Source organism: Herpailurus yagouaroundi, unplaced genomic scaffold (assembly GCF_014898765.1).
Source record: "Herpailurus yagouaroundi ecotype Mexico unplaced genomic scaffold, PumYag 188, whole genome shotgun sequence".
NCBI lineage: Eukaryota > Metazoa > Chordata > Mammalia > Carnivora > Felidae > Herpailurus > Herpailurus yagouaroundi.
Window position 1 is genome coordinate 25800382 of NW_024412419.1, and position 17553 is coordinate 25817934.

A 17553-nucleotide genomic window follows, 5' to 3' on the forward strand; every position below is an offset into this window, starting at 1 on the left:
TCTAACCTCTTTTTTTTTTTTTTTTTCCTTCCCCTCCCCCATAGGTTTCTGTTAAGTTTCTCAGGATCCACATAAGAGTGAAACCATATGGTATCTGTCTTTGTCTGTATGGCTCATTTCACTTAGCATAACACTCTCTAGTTCCGTAGTTTGGGGAGATTTCTTGAGTTACTTCTTGATAGTTGCCTCCTCTCTCTTGTTTCCATTTTTCTCTCTGAAATTTCTATCGTTTGGGTCTCCTGGACTAGTCCTCGAATTTCGTTGTATTTTCTTTCCAATTTTTCTGTATTTTTTTTCTTTTGTTTGGAGAGATTTGCTGAAGTGTCTTTCAACCCTTTTGCTTTCAGAGTTTTATCTCACCAGAGTTAGTTTTCATTCTCCAAATGCTTCTTGTTCATGGCCTCCTATTCTTTCTCGAAGGTGTAATAACTCATCTTCCTGATGAGATCAATGGCAGCTTTTATTTGTTCGTTTCATTTTGGGTTTGGTTTACTTCCCCATGTATATTCTCTCTCTCTCACAGGCTGTTTTTTGTGCCCTTGATTATTTTAGTCTTAGTCATCCTAGATGTTTTGAGTATGTCTCAATTAATTCAGTTTTTGCTTTCCCTTAGCACTCTGTCTAACTCGTACTTCTATTTCATTTTGTCTTTTTTTAAATTTTTTTTTAACGTTTATTGATTTTTGAGACAGAGAGAGACAGAACATGAACAGGGGTGGGTCAGAGAGAGGGAGGGAGACACAGAATATGAAACAGGCTCCAGGCTCTGAGCTGTCAGCACAGAGCCTGATGCGGGGCTCGAACCCACAAACTGCGAGATCATGACCTGGGCCGAAGTCGGACGCTTAACCGACTGAGCCACCCAGGCACACCTCATTTTGTCTTTTGTTATCTGTCTCCCCCACCGTACCATGAACCTCCCGGGGCAGAAACAATGCCATCTATTCTTTATGTTGCCACCCTAGGCGCTCAATAAATGTTCGCTGGATTGGATTTCAAAGCTTCTAAGATCTTTGGGGACAAGCACTGTATCTTTTCCAACCTGATTTTTCCAAAACACCAAGAGGCCCAGGTTGCAAATGGTGAGAAGACTAAATGTGTTGCTTTTTTTGAGCAGTTTTTACACTGCATCTGAAGTGTGAAGTTTTTATAATGGAACCAGTTAGCCCCTAGCAAAGAGGAGTGGCATGGGGAGTGGGGGCTAACAGGAACTTCTGTTTGCCCTGAAATGTCTGACTGACTTTTATAAGAAAAATCTACGCGTTTGTACCTAGTATGGTTATAAAATTCGGATTTAAAATAGTTATAAAAAGTAGTACCACAAAGGTAACTGGTAATCTCAAAATTAATAAAATTAACACAAAATTAACACAGATTAACAAAATTTCATGTCTACACAAGACTAGCATGAGAATGTTCAAAGTAGCCTTACCCGTAAAAGCTGAAAACAGGGAACAACTCAAAAGTATTTTCAGTGGTGAGTAGAAAACAAAAAATGGCCTATCCATATAATGAAATATTATCAAGACAAAAGAATGAAGGACTAAGGAATCTTAAAACATTATCCTGAGGGGCACCTGACTGGCTCAGTCAGAGAAGCGTGCAACTCTTGATCCCGGGCTTGTGAGTTTGAGCCCCATGTTGGGTGCAGAGATCACTTAAATAAATAAAACTATAAATAAATAATCAATCCTGAGAAAAAAAGCCGAACACAAAAGATTACACAGTGTAGAGTCTATTTATATGAATGGACTACAAGAGGAGAACCTATAAAGACAGAAAGTAGATTGGTGGATGTCTGGGCTGGGTAGGGGGTGAGAACGGGAGTGACGGAAAGAGATCGCGTTCAGGTGATGGAAGTGTTCGAAAACTACAGTATGATAATGGTTACATAATTCTTAAAATTTACTAAAAACCCTTAAATTGTATATTTCAGTGAAACTGTTACCAAAAAAAAGAAGAAATTCATTACTTAAAATTCAAACATCACAAAAATATGTTACAAAGAAAATGACAGTGAGTGCCCCTCCCTTCAACCCATCCAATCACTGTTTAGTATATGTTCTTTTGGAATTTTCCAGGCACATCATTATATCTATAATAGAGGTATATTCATCTTACAGACACATACATACAATGTCACCATACTCTGCATAAAGTTTTGTAACTGACTTGGCTGGCTTGGCAAAATATCTGAAAAATAAGGAAGGATTTCCTTTTCTTTTTATTATTACTATGATTTTTTTTTTTTTTTTTTTGATGCAGGACTCGATCTCAGACCGTGAGATCATGACCTGAGCTGAAATCCGATGATGCTTAACTGACTGAGCTACCCCGGTACCCCAAAGGAAGAATTTCCAATCAGAAAAGTAATAGGATTATCTCTGTGCTTTAGAGCTTAACCAGGGGTGGAGAGCCTCAAGGTGGGGACCAACGGGGAGGCTACTGCAATAATCCCAGGCAGGAAGTGAGGAGGTCTATGCCTGTGGGGCTGTGGGGCCTGCCCGTGACCTCCCAGTCACCCCCCACCCAGAGGCATGGGTGCACCCTACTTACACTCTGGGAGAGATCCAGGGTGTTCCCCGCATTGCTGTAATGCTCCACCTTCAGAGCCACAACCCTCCCAGTCTTCATGAAGCCAACCTGATGAAAAGGAGAGAGTTCTCGATAGTCCCTTTCCTCTGCCTAACCTGAGTCATCCTCTCCCACTCATGCTACCCGGAGGAAGCAGAAAGAACAAGACATCATACCATGAAAATAAGGTCACCGGAGCTAACAGGTGAAGCAGAGAGGACCTGACATCTCTCCAGTGACGCTCCATGGGTCCTCAACCCTGGACACACCCTCTCCCCACGCTCCCCCTTCCTTCTACCTACACTGGCTCTGATTTTACGAGAGGGAGTGAGGAGGCAGAGAAGGGAGAGCCGGGAAGAGAAACAGAGAGATACTGGAGATACGCCTCACACATTTTGGCCAGCAAGCCACAGCAACCAGGAATGTGCACAACAAGCAGGAATATGCTTTCAAATCCCTGACCTCAGGTAGCCATCAGAACAAATTTTATAGGCCGTTTCATAAGTAAGGACCTGGGACTTTCTTCAGGTCTGCAAGAATTTGGGAAGAAGGGAAATATAATCCCTTCGGGGGAGTTCAATCATGAAACAAAACGAGAAGAGGTCACAGGGGGATGTTCAAAGCCACCTAATGGAGAGAAAGGGCTCCCAGACTGGGATCTGTCAGGTTGTACTAGTGTTTAGAGGGACAGGATGCTGGTCATCCACAGAGACTCAGCAAAGGGACCCCACCCCTGGTCTGGTGGAGCAGGTGCCCACCCTAACAACCTGGAAGCTTTATTTCTCACTGTAAATTACAAAGTAATCATTCTGATCTTTACATCTGGCTATGAACACATTAGGTCATTCTGCAGGAGGGATTTATCCCAGGGCTGCTGAAAACTCATGCTTCCGACCCTGAGAGGAGAAAGACTAGGTATGGGGCAGAGAAAATTCACAAAAGGTGTAAACACCATGCTGTGACCTCACTAGGGAAGTGGCCGGCCAGCATCGCCCTTCTATGTGGCTGCTGGCAGATTAAAATTTTTCTCATTGCTATTTCTTCTTTGAACTTCTACAGGTATTTGTGAAAAATGTAAGAGTACATCCCAGGATCCCTGGATCTTCACCTCCAGGTTTCCCAGTGAGATGGCATTCCCCTTACGCCCCGACATAGCTCCCGACAACTAGAACCTTGTATCTGGCCAAGAAGGGATGTCTGCCACCAGTTATCAGCATGTCCTCGTCACGATCCAGCATGCAGCGCACGGGGCGGCCCGTCCTAAGGGAGGCATCAGAAGGTTAGAACCCTGGGAGCTTCTGCAACAGCCCAGTCTTTGGGTCTCAGGGAGGAAGCATGGGAGACTTCTTCTTCCACCTGGTGCACAAGCAGACTGGGGCTGGGTTGCTTCACTGTCTAGAAATAAAGCTGCTGGACACATGGGGAATGTAAGGATATGATGTGTGCCCTTGCCTTGAGGGCCCTCACACGCAGGCAGGGGAGGCTAAACATGGATCCATGCATCGAACACAAAGAAACAGATGGTGTTACCCTCACCCCAATGCCCAAGAGTTCTAAAAGCAGAAGGCTGTGAAAATTCAAAGCAAGGGAAATCTGCTTCTAAAAGGGAAAAATCTAGAAAGCCTTCTTGGCAGAGGCAGCCTTATTTCCTTCTCTGAGCTGGCTAGGGGGACTCACTTGTATGCAGCCAGAGCCACTGCCGTGGATACCACAGTGCTCCGGGTCTCTTTCCCCCCAAAGCCTCCTCCCATTCTCTTCACCCGGACCAAAATCCGGTTTGCCGGAATCCCCAACATGTTTGCAACAAAGCTCTGTGGACAAAAGAAAAATTACTTGCACTGAACACATCATCTGGACTTACCTCACCCTGACCTAGAGCCGCCCGCCCTCCGCAAGCCTAATTAGTGCCGTCAATTCTGAAATTCCTTGATTCCTGAATCCCCCTCACCTCCCCAGGCAGCCCTTGATCTCGAGGTGCTGGAGTCTAACACTCATTAGTCACTGCAGACTGAATTCAGACACTTGTTTCTAGCAAGGGGGGTCAGCGGCTGGCCACAGCAGACTTTCAGAGCCAAAGTTCATTTCATCCAGCCAAGAACTGGTGAGTTGTGGGGGTAGGACCAGCTGCCCAAAATGCTGGCCAGTACTGTCGCCTTACCAGCAATAGAGAAATGGGGAGCCGCCATATTTGAGCTGCCACAGATAATTTAGTGGTCTCTGTGGCGATCACTAAACCCATCACCCACATTTTACAGATGAGGAGCCTGAGATCGGATATGATTTGACCAAGGCCATATCTCACTGGAAAAATAAAAACCAACTCTTATTAGATGCCATCCAAGTAGTAAACAACTAGTCATTACAACACCCTACCAGGCCCATTATATGGAAGAGGAAACCAAGAAAGGTCATGTCACAACTCAGTGACACAAGCTTGTTGGTTGATAGGGTCTGGCTCCAGGACCACTACCCTCAGATCCCCTTCTGGACCAGCCCAGATCTCCCTTTTCCCATGTCCTACATCACCAACTCCTAGTTGGCCAGAAGCTCCCCAGTGCCATGCCCAGGCCCTGGAGCTGACCCACAGGACGGTACCTGGGTCTTCGTGGTGTTCTGTGTAGACACAAAGAGCTCCATCTCCCCTGCCTCGCCTTTGGGGACAGCGATGGTGCAGTGAGTCTCCAGGTAGAAGTGCTCTTGGCCACCAATGTACAACTCGCCTGGGGAGGCAATGTGACCCCCATGGTGATCCAGAGTTTGCTGAAGGAGAGTGCACTTCGCCAGGGCCCTGGGCAGCAACCAGCTGCTCACACACTGGTACCTCTAGGTTCCCAGCAGGGGTGAAAAGGGTCTCAAAGCCTTAGCCACCTGGGGGAGCCAAATCCCCCACCCCAACAAAGAAACCAGAATGATACCAAAATGCATCAGGCATGAAGCTTTCTTTCACTGCAGACCTTCAAACTCTTTGGTAAAATTTGGAGAATGGTAAAGAAGGAATTAACAGATGTGACTGAAAAGCTAAAAATGAGAGCATCTTCTGGAACAGAAGCTATTAGGCCAGTTGCAGAGTTGACTCACCAGTGGCTTAGGAATACACTATGGACAATGTAGGAAACAATACCCAAAGGGATGTCACCAGCAGACGGGTGCCCCGCAGGCCCACAGGGAGGGCCAGGACCTGTAGCCACTAATTCCCCGGACAGCCTTCTAAATTTGACACACTCCCAGCTACCCAGAACCACATACACATATGTAACCTGGAGACAGGAGGTGGACATTAAGATGGCAGAGGGTCTAGGGGCACCTGGGTGGCTCAGTCAATGAAGCGTTCGACTTCGGCTCAGGTCATGATCCTGGTTGGTGAGTTTGAGCCCTTTGTAGGGCTCTGTGCAGACAGCTCAGAGCCTGGAGCCTTTTTCCAAATCTGTGTCTCCCTCTCTCTCTACCCCTCCCCAGCCTATGCTCTGTCTCTCTCTCTCTCTCTCTCACACACACACAAATAAATAAACATTTAAAAATTTAAAAAAAGAGAGAGAGGGTCTTTCCCTGCCAACTGTCCACTATTTTGCTACAAACATCAGGAGGACTCTTCTATTAAAAATTCACTCCCCTGCTCCAGGACTCAAGGTCCAGCTCTTGAATTTAATTCATAAACCAGGGCCAGCCCATACCCCAGGACTGTATGGCACGGCCGTACCTGAAACAATGTTGTCTGCTTCCGAAAACCCCTTCGTGAGGTTTCCTTTCTCTATCTTCAGCTCAGGCTCATAAAAGGAGTCTTTTGCTATAGCATCCTGAGGACCACAAAGACGATTCAGTGACCAGACTTTCAGGAGAAGAAAGGTTATTTCCCACCAGGGGGAAGAGAGGCTGTTGGAACCACCCTCCCTCTTCTCACAAGGGCATCTGTACAAGGGTCTTACACAGGCTTCAAGTAAGCTTGCATGTAGCCAGGGGCCATGTGCCTCCATTTCCTCAGAGATAGTTGGACACGCTTGGATCTTGAGGAAAAGTAGAGTCCCTCAAGGAACCAACAGGAACTGGCATTGGAAGGAGGGACCTAGTCTGGCCTCTGGCAGACTGAGTCTGGGATCATGATGGGGAAGTTTTCTGAAGACCACACAATCCTGGGGCTGAAGGGTTTACCTCTTCCTGTCTAATCGAATCCCACCTGCTGCTGGAACCCCCCTAAAGTATCCCAGGAAAGGTGCCTCCAGGGACAGGGGGCTCACCCCTCCCCATGCAGTCCTTTCTCAGTTACCTCTATTGTGATAATGGCTGGAAGATCTTCATAGGTGATTCTCACCGCTTGAGCGGCTCTCTGGGCATGTTCTCGGGTGTCGGTGACCACAGCACCAATGATGTGCCCAATGCAAGTCACCTGGGAACCGAGCCAAACTGTTAATGCATATAATGCACTCCTCATGAAGCAAACGATTTTGGATTGCCCAAAAGGCGAAGGAAGTCCTTGCCCCCACAGTTTCCTTAAGGGACATCCAGGAATGCCTCTGGGGTCTTGGCATGTCTTTGTCCTACTGTTTGGGATTATGTGCTTCTTCATTGAGGATTTAGAAGTAGTGGAACTGGACTAGGACTTGGAGATCACGAGTATCAAGATGGCAAACTCGATTTATCTCAGGGACCAATTTCATGATTTACCGCTGGCAGCTTGTTGAGAAGTTGCCCAGGATAGAAAGTGGTGATTGATTAGTCATGTCGCCGTGAGCAGAATGGACTGTATGGAAGCACGAAGTCTATTTATTGACTCAGATGCACTCCAACACCCTTGTTCTTCAGGTGAAGAGACGCAGACCCAGAAGGCAAGATCATGGTCTTGCCTTGGCTCATTAATAGACCATGACTAAATCTCAGGCCCTGGCTTCCGGTTCATATTCTTTCTAGAACCCCTCTCCCTTTGAATTTCTGTTTCCAGATTTACACCAAAAGTTTCTCAAAGGCAGCAATCATGTCTTACACTTCATCTAGATGCCCAGAAGCAGTACTTCCCACATTCTGGTTCTCAGACTTGATAAATAAACCAGTTTTTTGTTAGATTTTCAGAACAATGATTGTCATTTTCTCACCACTTAATGATTCCATTCCTTCAGAGGCATTTTTCTTCCAAAAATCCCCAAACATGAACCAAAAAAAAAAATTGTCCAACTCATCGCTTTGCAATATGAGGTTTCTGACGGTGGAAAGCTATACTGTCTCTGATAGTTATCTCTTGAGGACCCAGTTGAGTTGTTAACTTAATTGATTGGGCTGTGGTGGTTTATCCCAGCTAATTCTCACTAACCATCATGTTAGCAGTAGTCTTAGAGGTTCTCGAAATTTTCAAAAGCAATTTGTTCTCTTGTTAAATGGAGTCCTTGTGTCTCATAGTTGTAGTTTTTTATTCTCTCTTTCTCTTGTACATTAATAATAAAGTGAATATGCCCTTAGGCAACGCCAACTCATCTCCAATTTGCATTTGAACTGTATTAAAATTGTCAAGTGACTTCCACCCTGAAAGTTTCGAAATGTGTGTGTGTGCCCGTGTGTGTCAAAACTCCATATATGCTTGACAGCAATAGATGAATTTTCGTATAAGTGAATTTTCAATACACATAGTGACAGTATTGTGATTTTTATTCTGGTAGTTTGTTTACCATATTTTTATTTTCTTTTCACAAAGGAGTTATTTATCCCCTGAAGAACCTAACTGGCAGTTTAAAAAATAATCACCAATCTTGTTTTAATACCAGTTTGGCCTGGAGTCATCCTAACATGTGCAACAAGCCGCCAACAAGGAAATAAACAAGTAAACACTAAGTGAAAGTTAAAAGTGCCGCCAGACCGATTCCATCCCTGTACTGATCGCCCTGCACGATGAAGGCCACAGTATGTACCAATGTGTAATCTTTTTACGATTAGGGATTTGGAGGAATGAGCACAAACTAAAACTCAAGTGCCCATTCCACTAACTTCATATCTAAAAACAAAATCCAACACATACCTTATCCTTTGCAAACACCATTTCATCATTACCAATTCCAGTTATATTACTCCCAGGAACATCATCAGCAGAGATAAAGCAGACAAACCCTGGCACCTTCTGAGCTTCTGAAGTATCTATGGACCTGCAAGAATGAGCACAGTGAGGGGCCCAGGCGGGAAACTGAAGCAGAAGACCCACCACCAACTGGATACCACTGTCCTCATGTTGATTTTTCCTCCACTCAAATTCCTTCCTTCTCCATCCCTTGTCTATGCTATCCTATCTGCATTCTATATTCTATCCTATCCTACATTCCATAGGCTATCCTACCCTATCCTATTCTGCAAATGCTCATGAAATACGTACCCTGTGAAGGCCACCATGCTGAGTGCTGCGGAGAACAGAAAATGAACGGGACAGGCCCACCCCCATGGACCTTCTACTATGGAACCACATCACAGTGAGTAGCATTTACTCTTGAGAACTCCAGCTCACACCCACATCACAGCTAATACCCACACAGAATCAGCACTTTTGGGCCCTTCCTGCACCACTGATCGAATGTCCCTGAACATCGTCACACAGCCAAATTTGTCTCCCCACCTTCATGAAGCTATCCCAGAAGAGCAGGGCAGCCCAGCCATCATCAGGCCCGAGAGGGAGAACATCTGGAGACTGTTTCACTAATAACAGTCTCAACTATGTTCTGCTCACTCTGGCCCGGGCCCCCAAGAGGAGATAGAGCAGAGGCACCCCACAGAAAGGTATGGAAACCACTCTGAAGAGCCAAGCAACTTCCAACAGGCAAACCTCACCAGAGCCCAGAACGTCATCATCATTATCCTCCTTCTACATTTGGGGCAGCTCAAGCTCAGGGAAATTGAGCAGCTTTTCCGAAGTCACCCAGCCAGAGAGCAACGTAGGTGGGATTAGGACTGAGGTTAGGTTATGAAAAGCCAAAGCCAGGTCCTCGCTTCTTTCCAAGTGCACGCAGCCGGGAAAGCCCAGGTCATTGCCGTTACTACAGAGCCCCCCACCCTCCTCCATCCATTCACACATGGCTCAGATGGAGCAAAGAACGTAGACAATGTGGATCGTGGCCAGTGTGGTCAGTGTGGGCTCAAGACAGGGATAAAGCAGACGAATTTACCCTAGAGATGGCAACCACATCATCTGAAACAGTTTTTTTCAGAGAACTGGAAGACTTTACTTACCTGTTAAGTTTTCTCGGTGTCCAGGCTACCATTCCTGCAGCCTGTCTCCAGGCAGCTAGGAGCGGCAGAGGGAGAAACCAGTGATGGGGAGACGGGATCCCTAATCCAAGCAGTGGCAGCGCCCAAGGGAGGGTTTCTCCTAGCTGCTCTGTTCAACAGGATATGTGTCTGATGCCCACCAGGAGATCAATGCAGTCTCTGGCCTGAACATCAAGAGGCAGCAAAGCTTGGCTGCTAATGCTGCCTGGCTTCAAACTCCCTCTTGGCTGCTTACCAACTCTGTGCCCTCGGGCATGTCACTTACCGCCCTTGTGCCTCAGCTTCCTCATCAGGAACATGGGGATCATAACAGGACCTGCCTGTAGGGTTGTTGCGAGGAGTAAAGGTGCCAATGTATGTAAAATGCTTTAAAGGCCACAGCAAATATTAAGTGCCACATGAGTGTTGGGTACTAGTATTATTATAGAGGTAGCGATGCTTGTCATTTGGGCTTTCCAAATTCAACAGACGGGCACGGGTGGCTCTTCTCTGCTAGGTCCTTTGCAGACTCTGTCACTGATCATCATGAAAACACCCGGCTATGAATAGAGAAACTGCGAGCTTAGGCATCCCAGGCCAAGGTCACAGCTGGTAAACACTGGAACAGAGACTCAATCCCGGGTCGGTCTGACTCTAAGGCCACGCTCTTCCCCTTAGTGCTGACTCAAGTTCTCCTGAAATACTGCATTGAAGTTTAGCCCAATATCAAAGTGCAGAGCTGACCTGCTCCTGTTAAAAGCTCCTCACTGCTTTTTGGCTCAAGTGCAATGTCCCGGTTCAGCATTCCGAGGCTCTCTTGTTCTGGCCCCTGCCTATGCCTCAGCATCCCCTCACCCTCTCAGGCACCACTGAGTCCCTAACCTCTGCCGCTCCTCTCCAGGCTGGTTTTCAGGTGAGTTCCCAGTCCCTCTCTAGACTGGAAGGCCCTGGAGGAGCCTCCCATCACCCTCCTCCCTCAGGATATTTACTCCACTCACTTGATCTTGGCGTGGGCCCGGGTGCTGGTGACCAACCGGAGGGACAGCTCATTCTCGTAGCGAGGGATGTCGTCACAGTACACGGCCTCCCCAGACGCTTGCATGGCCGCGGCCAGGTGGGGCAGGGGCCGACCCACCATGTCCTCCTCGCACTGACCCTTGGGCACCTCCTGGAACAACATGGTCATCAGTCAAGCTGAGCTGCATAAGACACTGTTTCCCTACAGGCCTGGGGAAACTGCAGGGAGCTTCAGGCCAAAGCAAATCTGAGTGAAGACGGAGGAGGCAGGAGGGACACAGGGCAAAGGTACAGAAAGGCAGAGCAGAGGTGGTCATAGTGTCCCTGTACGGGGGGGAGAATAAATAACTGAAGAAGAACCTCAATGTGCACTCATGGGGGGTGGAGTAAAAACCTGGTGCTACGTGCATCCAATCAAACGGTATGCAACTATTAAGACATACTTTTGAAGACTTTAAATTAGAAGGCAAGAATGTTCACATTACATGTAAACACAGGACATAAAACATTGTGTGTGAGTATGATCATTTGAATTCTGTAGGAAAAATGTGTATGTTATAAACATAGCGTGTCAATGTCCATATATGCATAGGAAAAAATGGAAAGAAGTCAACAAAAATATCATGATTTTCTCTTGGAGGTGGGATCTTGGGTCATTTTTGTTTTCTTCTTTATATCTTTCTGTACTTGCCAAAGTGTTCCAAAATGGATTTGTAACAAAATTCTGTTGTATGTGGTTTTTCAAAGACATAATAATAATGGCTAACATGTCACTGAGTATTTAATATATGCCAGGAGCTAATCTAAGCTATTTACTTTTACTAACACATTTAATCCTCAGAACCATCCTAGGAAACAGGTGCCATCATTAGGGACACTTGCAGGTGGGCATAATTAACTTGCCCAAAAGCCACACAGAGGAAGTGACTTGTCGAGGTTACACAGTTACAAACTGGCAGAGTTTGAATTCCAGTCGTGGCAGTGGAGCCCAGAGTTCACACTCTGGACCACTAGCCTCTGCTGCATGGTTCCACAAATTGTGGCCTGTGGGCCAAATCTGGCCCACTGCCTGCTTCTATAAATAAAGTTTTATTGGTACATACCACACACATTCATTTATGTATTACCTCTGGTTGCTTTTATGCTATAATGACAAAGTTGAGGAGTATCAACTGAAACTACAGGGCCCACAAAATCCAAAGTGTCTACAGAAAAAGTTGACTCCTTACCCAGTGCTTCTCAAACACTTGCCATTGACAGAAAGTTGTGGTTTTGTTGTTATGACCAGGAGAACTCCTGGCTTTGCACATCAGCCCCACAGAGGCATCAGAAAAGACAAAATTGGGAAATTTTTTTTTTATTCTTTAAGGAGCAGGTGAAGATGAGAGTAATCCCAAGAGAGACAAAATTTAGGTAAGGAACGAGGAAAAGAGCTTCATTGACATTAATACGATTCCCATTTTCTTCACCGGATATTTATGCAAAGCAGTAGGAGCTTTGAGCACCCACACACAACTAAAGCCAGTCATTCACCAAAGGTCAGCATCATCTGATGTGCCCTGCAAGGGCCTGTGAGATCAGCCATACATCAGGTATACTCACTTGGAAGAACTGGACGTTGGCTGGAGGGTCTTTCTGAAAGAGTAAGGTGGCACTGGCATGGGTGGGGTCCAGCTTGCCACACTTCTGTGGAGGTAAGTTAACAGTAGTGATCATGACTAGTTCTATCATTGATCCCACCCTTGGTTGTCCCCAAGTGGCAACCGTAACAACTGTTCCCCTCACCTCCTCATTGTACACTCCTCGTGCCGGCTGGATCTATCTCAACGTCAGAACGTGGGCTCTGAGAGCCCAGCATTTTATAACAGCCTCGGGCCCCTTCCCACCCCTGCAGCCTGCATGTGAATGGTTTGTGCTTCCTCCAACACACCAAATGGTTTCCCTCCCTCCTGCATTTATTCACGCTGCTCTCTCTCTCTCTCCTTGCCTTGCTGGAAACCTTCTTCCTTCTCATTTCTATGGGAAATATTTAATGAAATGGAAAATGCGCACAATATAATCTCAACAGAATCAGGGGAAATGGAAAACTCTATATGCAGCATGACCCTAAATCTGTTTAGAAAATGATGTGTGCAGATCAAAAGATAGGAAGATGACAGGTATATAGAGAGAGGGATGGATGGAGAGCTAGAAAGAGAAAGAGAAAAGAGAGAATGACAGAAGATGGACAAATGAATGTAGGAAAAAGATCAGAGGAAAAAGCAAGACTAGTAGCAGTGGTTTCCTCTAGAATCTGAGAGAAAAGCATATTTAATTAAAAAGAAAAGTAATAAAAAAAGTATTTAATTTTTTATTTAAAAAGTTGAAATGTTTTTTAATTTTCTATTTTAATTTTTAATATATTTCTGTGTTTTTAAGTTTGCCACAGGAAATGTATTACTCTTATAATCAGAACAAACTCAAGGTGCTTGGGTGGCTCAGTCAATTAAGCATCTGACCCTTGCTTTCAGCTCAGGTCATGATCTCACAGTTCTGAGGTCGAGCCCCACGTTGGGTTCTGTACTGTCAGTGCAGAGCCTACTTGGGATTCTCTCTCTGCCCCTGCCCGCTCACGTGCACGCATGGACTCTCTCTCTCTATCTCTCAAAATAAATAAATAAACGCTTTTTAAAAAGAAAAAGAAGAAAGCTATTAGGGATGCTTTTTAAAGAGGGATTTCTGTCTGCGGTCCCCACATCTGTGGAAGCTTCTCCCCTTTGCACTCCCCACGCCATCTGCTCAGTTGTCACTCTAGGCTGGCCTTTAGTGATCACGTTCTCTCCCACACGAGGCCACCCCCGGTGCCAAGTGCAATGTTATGCATAGACGGTGCAAAGTAAATGCTTACTGAACCAATATGGGGAGCTGGGCTTCCGCTCAGCCACACCCTTTCCAGAACGCACACCCTCTCAGTGACCACCGTCTCCTGACTGTAGCAGCACCTGTTACATTCTCATTCCACCCTCTACCTTCTCATCTCACTCCACGTTCCATTCTAACTACAAAACCACAGTTGAAACAGCTAGCCTGTCAAAAGGATCATCTGGTCTACCACCCAGATCAGCAGATTTCCCAACTGAGACTTAAAGAGAGTTGTGACCTATTGAAGTTTCAAGTGAGGTAACGATGCAGTCGGGACCAGAACCCTAGTCGTTGACGCCCAGTTCAGTGTTCTGCCTCTCAACCATCCCGTTGGTTCCCATCTCCATGTGGCTCCCTGGGCCGTGTGTCCTTGGAGCAAAGGCCCCTCTGTCCATAGATGTCAGAAGGGAGAAGCCAATTTACCACCTGGTCCACTGTACCCCTCCCTCAGACTGGCTTCGTAAATTCCCAAACAAAAGTCCTGCAGAGAGTCTGTATCTTGCCCACACCCCACACTCACATCTTTCGAGTTCTGTATGCCCAGTTTCTGAAGCACTGTCAGGTAGAACTTGAAGAAGAAGCTGAGGGTGAGGGTACGCCGAAACTCCACCATGCCGCCAGGGGCGTCGGGGGCCAGGGATAACTCCTCCGCCAGGCCCGAGCACACGTTCTGCAGCAGCTCCTCGTTCCAGAAACTGCCAGAGAGCAGAAGGTGGGAGAGCGCTCCTACTCAGCCATCAGAATCACTTGTGTGGGGTGGTAGGCACAGGGCCGTAGTCATATGAAACTTGGTTCAAAATTTGGCTTGGATACTTATACTTGTGTAACTTTAGGTAAGGTACTGGCTTGAGCCTTAGTTTCCTCATCTTCTTTAAAAAACCTTTTTTTAATGTTTCTTTTTGAGAAAGAGAGATGGAAGTCAAGCAGGGGAGGGGCAGGGAGGAGGGACACTAGGAATCTGAAGCAGGCTCCAGGCTCCGCGCTGTCGGCACAGACCTGACGCGGGGCTCAAACTCATGAACCCTGAGATCATGACCCTGAGATCAAGCCAAAGTCAGACACTTAACCGAGTGAGGCACCCGGGCACCGCTCAGTTTCCTAACTTTTAAAACTAGACACAATTTGGGTGCCTTGATGGCTCAGTCGGTTGAGCACCCAACTCTTCATTTCCGCTCAGGTCAGCCCCACTTCTTAAGATTCTCTCTCTCTCTGTCTCTCACTGTCTGTCCCTCTGTTCCTCTCCCCTGCTCTTGCTCTCTCTCTCTCTCTCTCTAAAATATAAAAATAAATATAAATAAATACAGAAATAATACAAATAAAAATAGACACAATTTTAAAACGACCACAAAATTACACTAATTAAATCTATTCAGTCCTTATAACGCCCTAAGCAACGTCCTCCGTGCTTTTTACGAAAGATCACTTTCCATTTCCATGTAAAAGTGTAGCATGGAAAATTTGTATACTCCTTTACCGATGAGGAAACTGAGGCATGGGAAGATTCGGTAACTTGACTTCTCTGAGCCGTCTGGAAAGTGTTGGAGCCAGGCATCGGAACCAAAGAACCAAACGCCAAACGTAAGCCTTATTTACCCATCTGGTTATTGGCAGCGTTACAGAGGCCAGCGCTGGGGAAGGGCTCGGGATAACTGCTGCCACACACTAGCCATAGTAGTAGGAGTAGCCGCAGTCAGAGTGCAGCGGGAGTGGCAGCAGCAATACCGTAGGAGGGATACTAGCAGTGGCCGAACAGTAGCAGCAGAAGTAACAGCCGTGGTAGAAGCGAAAGCAGAAGGCGTAGAAGTCGTGGAAAGAGGAACAGTGGTGAGAGCAGTAGCAGCAGCGCTGGCGACACTGTGACTAGTAGCGGGAGGAGCAGCAGAGGCGCGACCGTGAGTCGTGGCGAGAGTCACGGTGGGGACACACACAACAGTGGCAGCAACAGCATTAACACAGTGGCAGCAGGAACGCTGTGGGCAGTACTCTCGGGAGGAGCCGCAGGAAGAGTAGAGCCACAATACGAGCATCGGCGGTAGAGAGACTGCAGTGGTGGCATCGCTGGGAACAGCAGTGGAAGCCACAGCGGCAACACTAGTCCGAGGAGTGACGGTGGCAGAAACAGCAGCAGTGGCAGCAGCGGCAAGAGGAGCAACAGAAGTAGCAGTACCAGTGTGAGTAGTGCCAGCCGCAGTAACTGGGGTAGAGGCCCAGCCGTGAGAGCAATGGCAACGGTGGCCGCTCGTGGCCGCAGCAACGGCGGGCCCAGCGGTACCAAGGGCAGCGGAGCCGTAGCAGGCAGGGCGGAACCGGCGCAGCCACAGCCATGCTACCAGGAATGGAGCTACGGGTAGCGGCATTCAGGGTAGCAGCAGCGGTAACCCCGGTGAGGGCGGAAGTCATGGCTGTAGCGGTGGCAAGAGTAACGCCGCCGGCAGTCCCGGCAGCTAGCAGCACTGCGGGAGTCGGGGCGGCACTGGCCGTTTCACTCTGCCGGCAGCTCTCACTTTGATATCTGCTTCCGCGTGGTCTTGAGGGCTGAGACGGTTCTGTCGTGCATTCCGCCGTAGCAAAGGGCCAGCTCCTTCACCTGCGCGGTTCCCGGGTTGAACAGGACCCTCATGCCGCTGGTCACCTTGGCGATGTCATCTTCTCTCCGAGAGGCCTGCTTGAAGGCTGAGAAATACTCACCCTGCAAAACAAGAGAAAGGTTCCTGCTTCTCCCCTGCATTTGCTACAACTGCAGAGGGTGAGGCTGAAGCACGGGGGTGAAAGGGCAGGTGAAGGGACAGGGCCATGGCAACCCCGCAAGGGGCTGCAGGTGGGACTCAAAGATGTGGGCGGCGCCGACTGTCCCGTGCTCAGCACGAGGCCCGGACAACACTCCCAGCAGCCGGGAAAGGGGCGAGATTTCCCCTGTCGGCCAGGAACACCCAAAGTCAAGGAAAAGGAGAGCAGGGTTCTCTCAACCAACAGCTGGGAAGAGGAAAGACATGTTCACAAAGGCTGCTCAGGGTCCCCCAGCCCCCAGTCCTCCCATCCTGGTGCCCAGCTTCAGCGCCCACCCAGCCTCTCGGCTGTGCCCAAACCTCTGTTGGCTTAACTGCCTCTCGAGCAGATACAACCTGATGCCACCGGGAGTGTGAACGCACCCTCACCCACGCCTGTGCACGTGCTCTCTCTAGCTTGTCTCTCCCACTGGTCTATTGTTCACGGTTAGAAACCTTGCTTCCTGAAAGAATGAACCACACTATGAAACACTAGCTGCCTTTGTGCTTTGAGCACACATTTCCCGCTGGGCTCCAGGCAGGCCCTGTCTGTCAGGATAGGAGGCCCGCGTGAGTCACTTTCCAGGTAAGAACGATCTCCTATCAAGCCCTTTCTGGCCAGGTTCTGCTGGAAGTCTGAACCCACCTGGCACCGCAAATTCTGATTAACGTCAAAGGCAGAGGCTTAAGGGAAGCGTTGTTGAGAAAGCCCAGCGAAGCTCACTGTTTACGCCCACACTGGCCACAAGCTTCTGTTCGAAGAAGTCATCGGGCTTCCTCCTGACCGTGACGCTAGTCCGGATTCCCGATGTCAAACATGGCCCCGGGACCGTGAGCCTGGAGTCTGGGCTTGGTTCTGGAACAGGACTGTGCCAGTCCACGGTGACGTGTCCACCGGGGTGCCACACCATGTCAGTGTCAGATTGGCAGCTGTCCTTTCTTGAGAAAGCCTCCCTACTTCTGGGTATTAAAATCTCCTTTCTGTCATGACATGTTTTTTGTTTTTAAAGATTTTCTTCAGTGTATTTATTTATTTTTGAGAGAGAGACAGAATGAGCAGAGGAGGGACAGAGACAGAGAGAGG

The 17553-nt window shown here is 47.7% G+C and overlaps 1 protein-coding gene across 4 annotated transcripts in view; it reads right to left on the reverse strand.

Annotated features, from left to right (window-relative positions):
- Positions 1–17553, reverse strand: part of XDH (xanthine dehydrogenase) — a 58323-nt gene that overhangs the window by 14295 nt on the left and 26475 nt on the right. For all 4 annotated transcript variants that reach the window (XM_040496439.1, XM_040496438.1, XM_040496440.1 and 1 more), the window contains 11 exons: positions 16209–16393; positions 14225–14399; positions 12406–12489; positions 10785–10954; positions 8573–8696; positions 6836–6955; positions 6272–6368; positions 5170–5294; positions 4252–4385; positions 3747–3834; positions 2557–2643 (listed from right to left, as the gene is read on the reverse strand). In XM_040496439.1, coding sequence (XP_040352373.1) covers positions 2557–2643; positions 3747–3834; positions 4252–4385; positions 5170–5294; positions 6272–6368; positions 6836–6955; positions 8573–8696; positions 10785–10954; positions 12406–12489; positions 14225–14399; positions 16209–16393 — 1389 coding nt within the window. The remainder of the gene's footprint in view (positions 1–2556; positions 2644–3746; positions 3835–4251; positions 4386–5169; positions 5295–6271; positions 6369–6835; positions 6956–8572; positions 8697–10784; positions 10955–12405; positions 12490–14224; positions 14400–16208; positions 16394–17553) is intronic.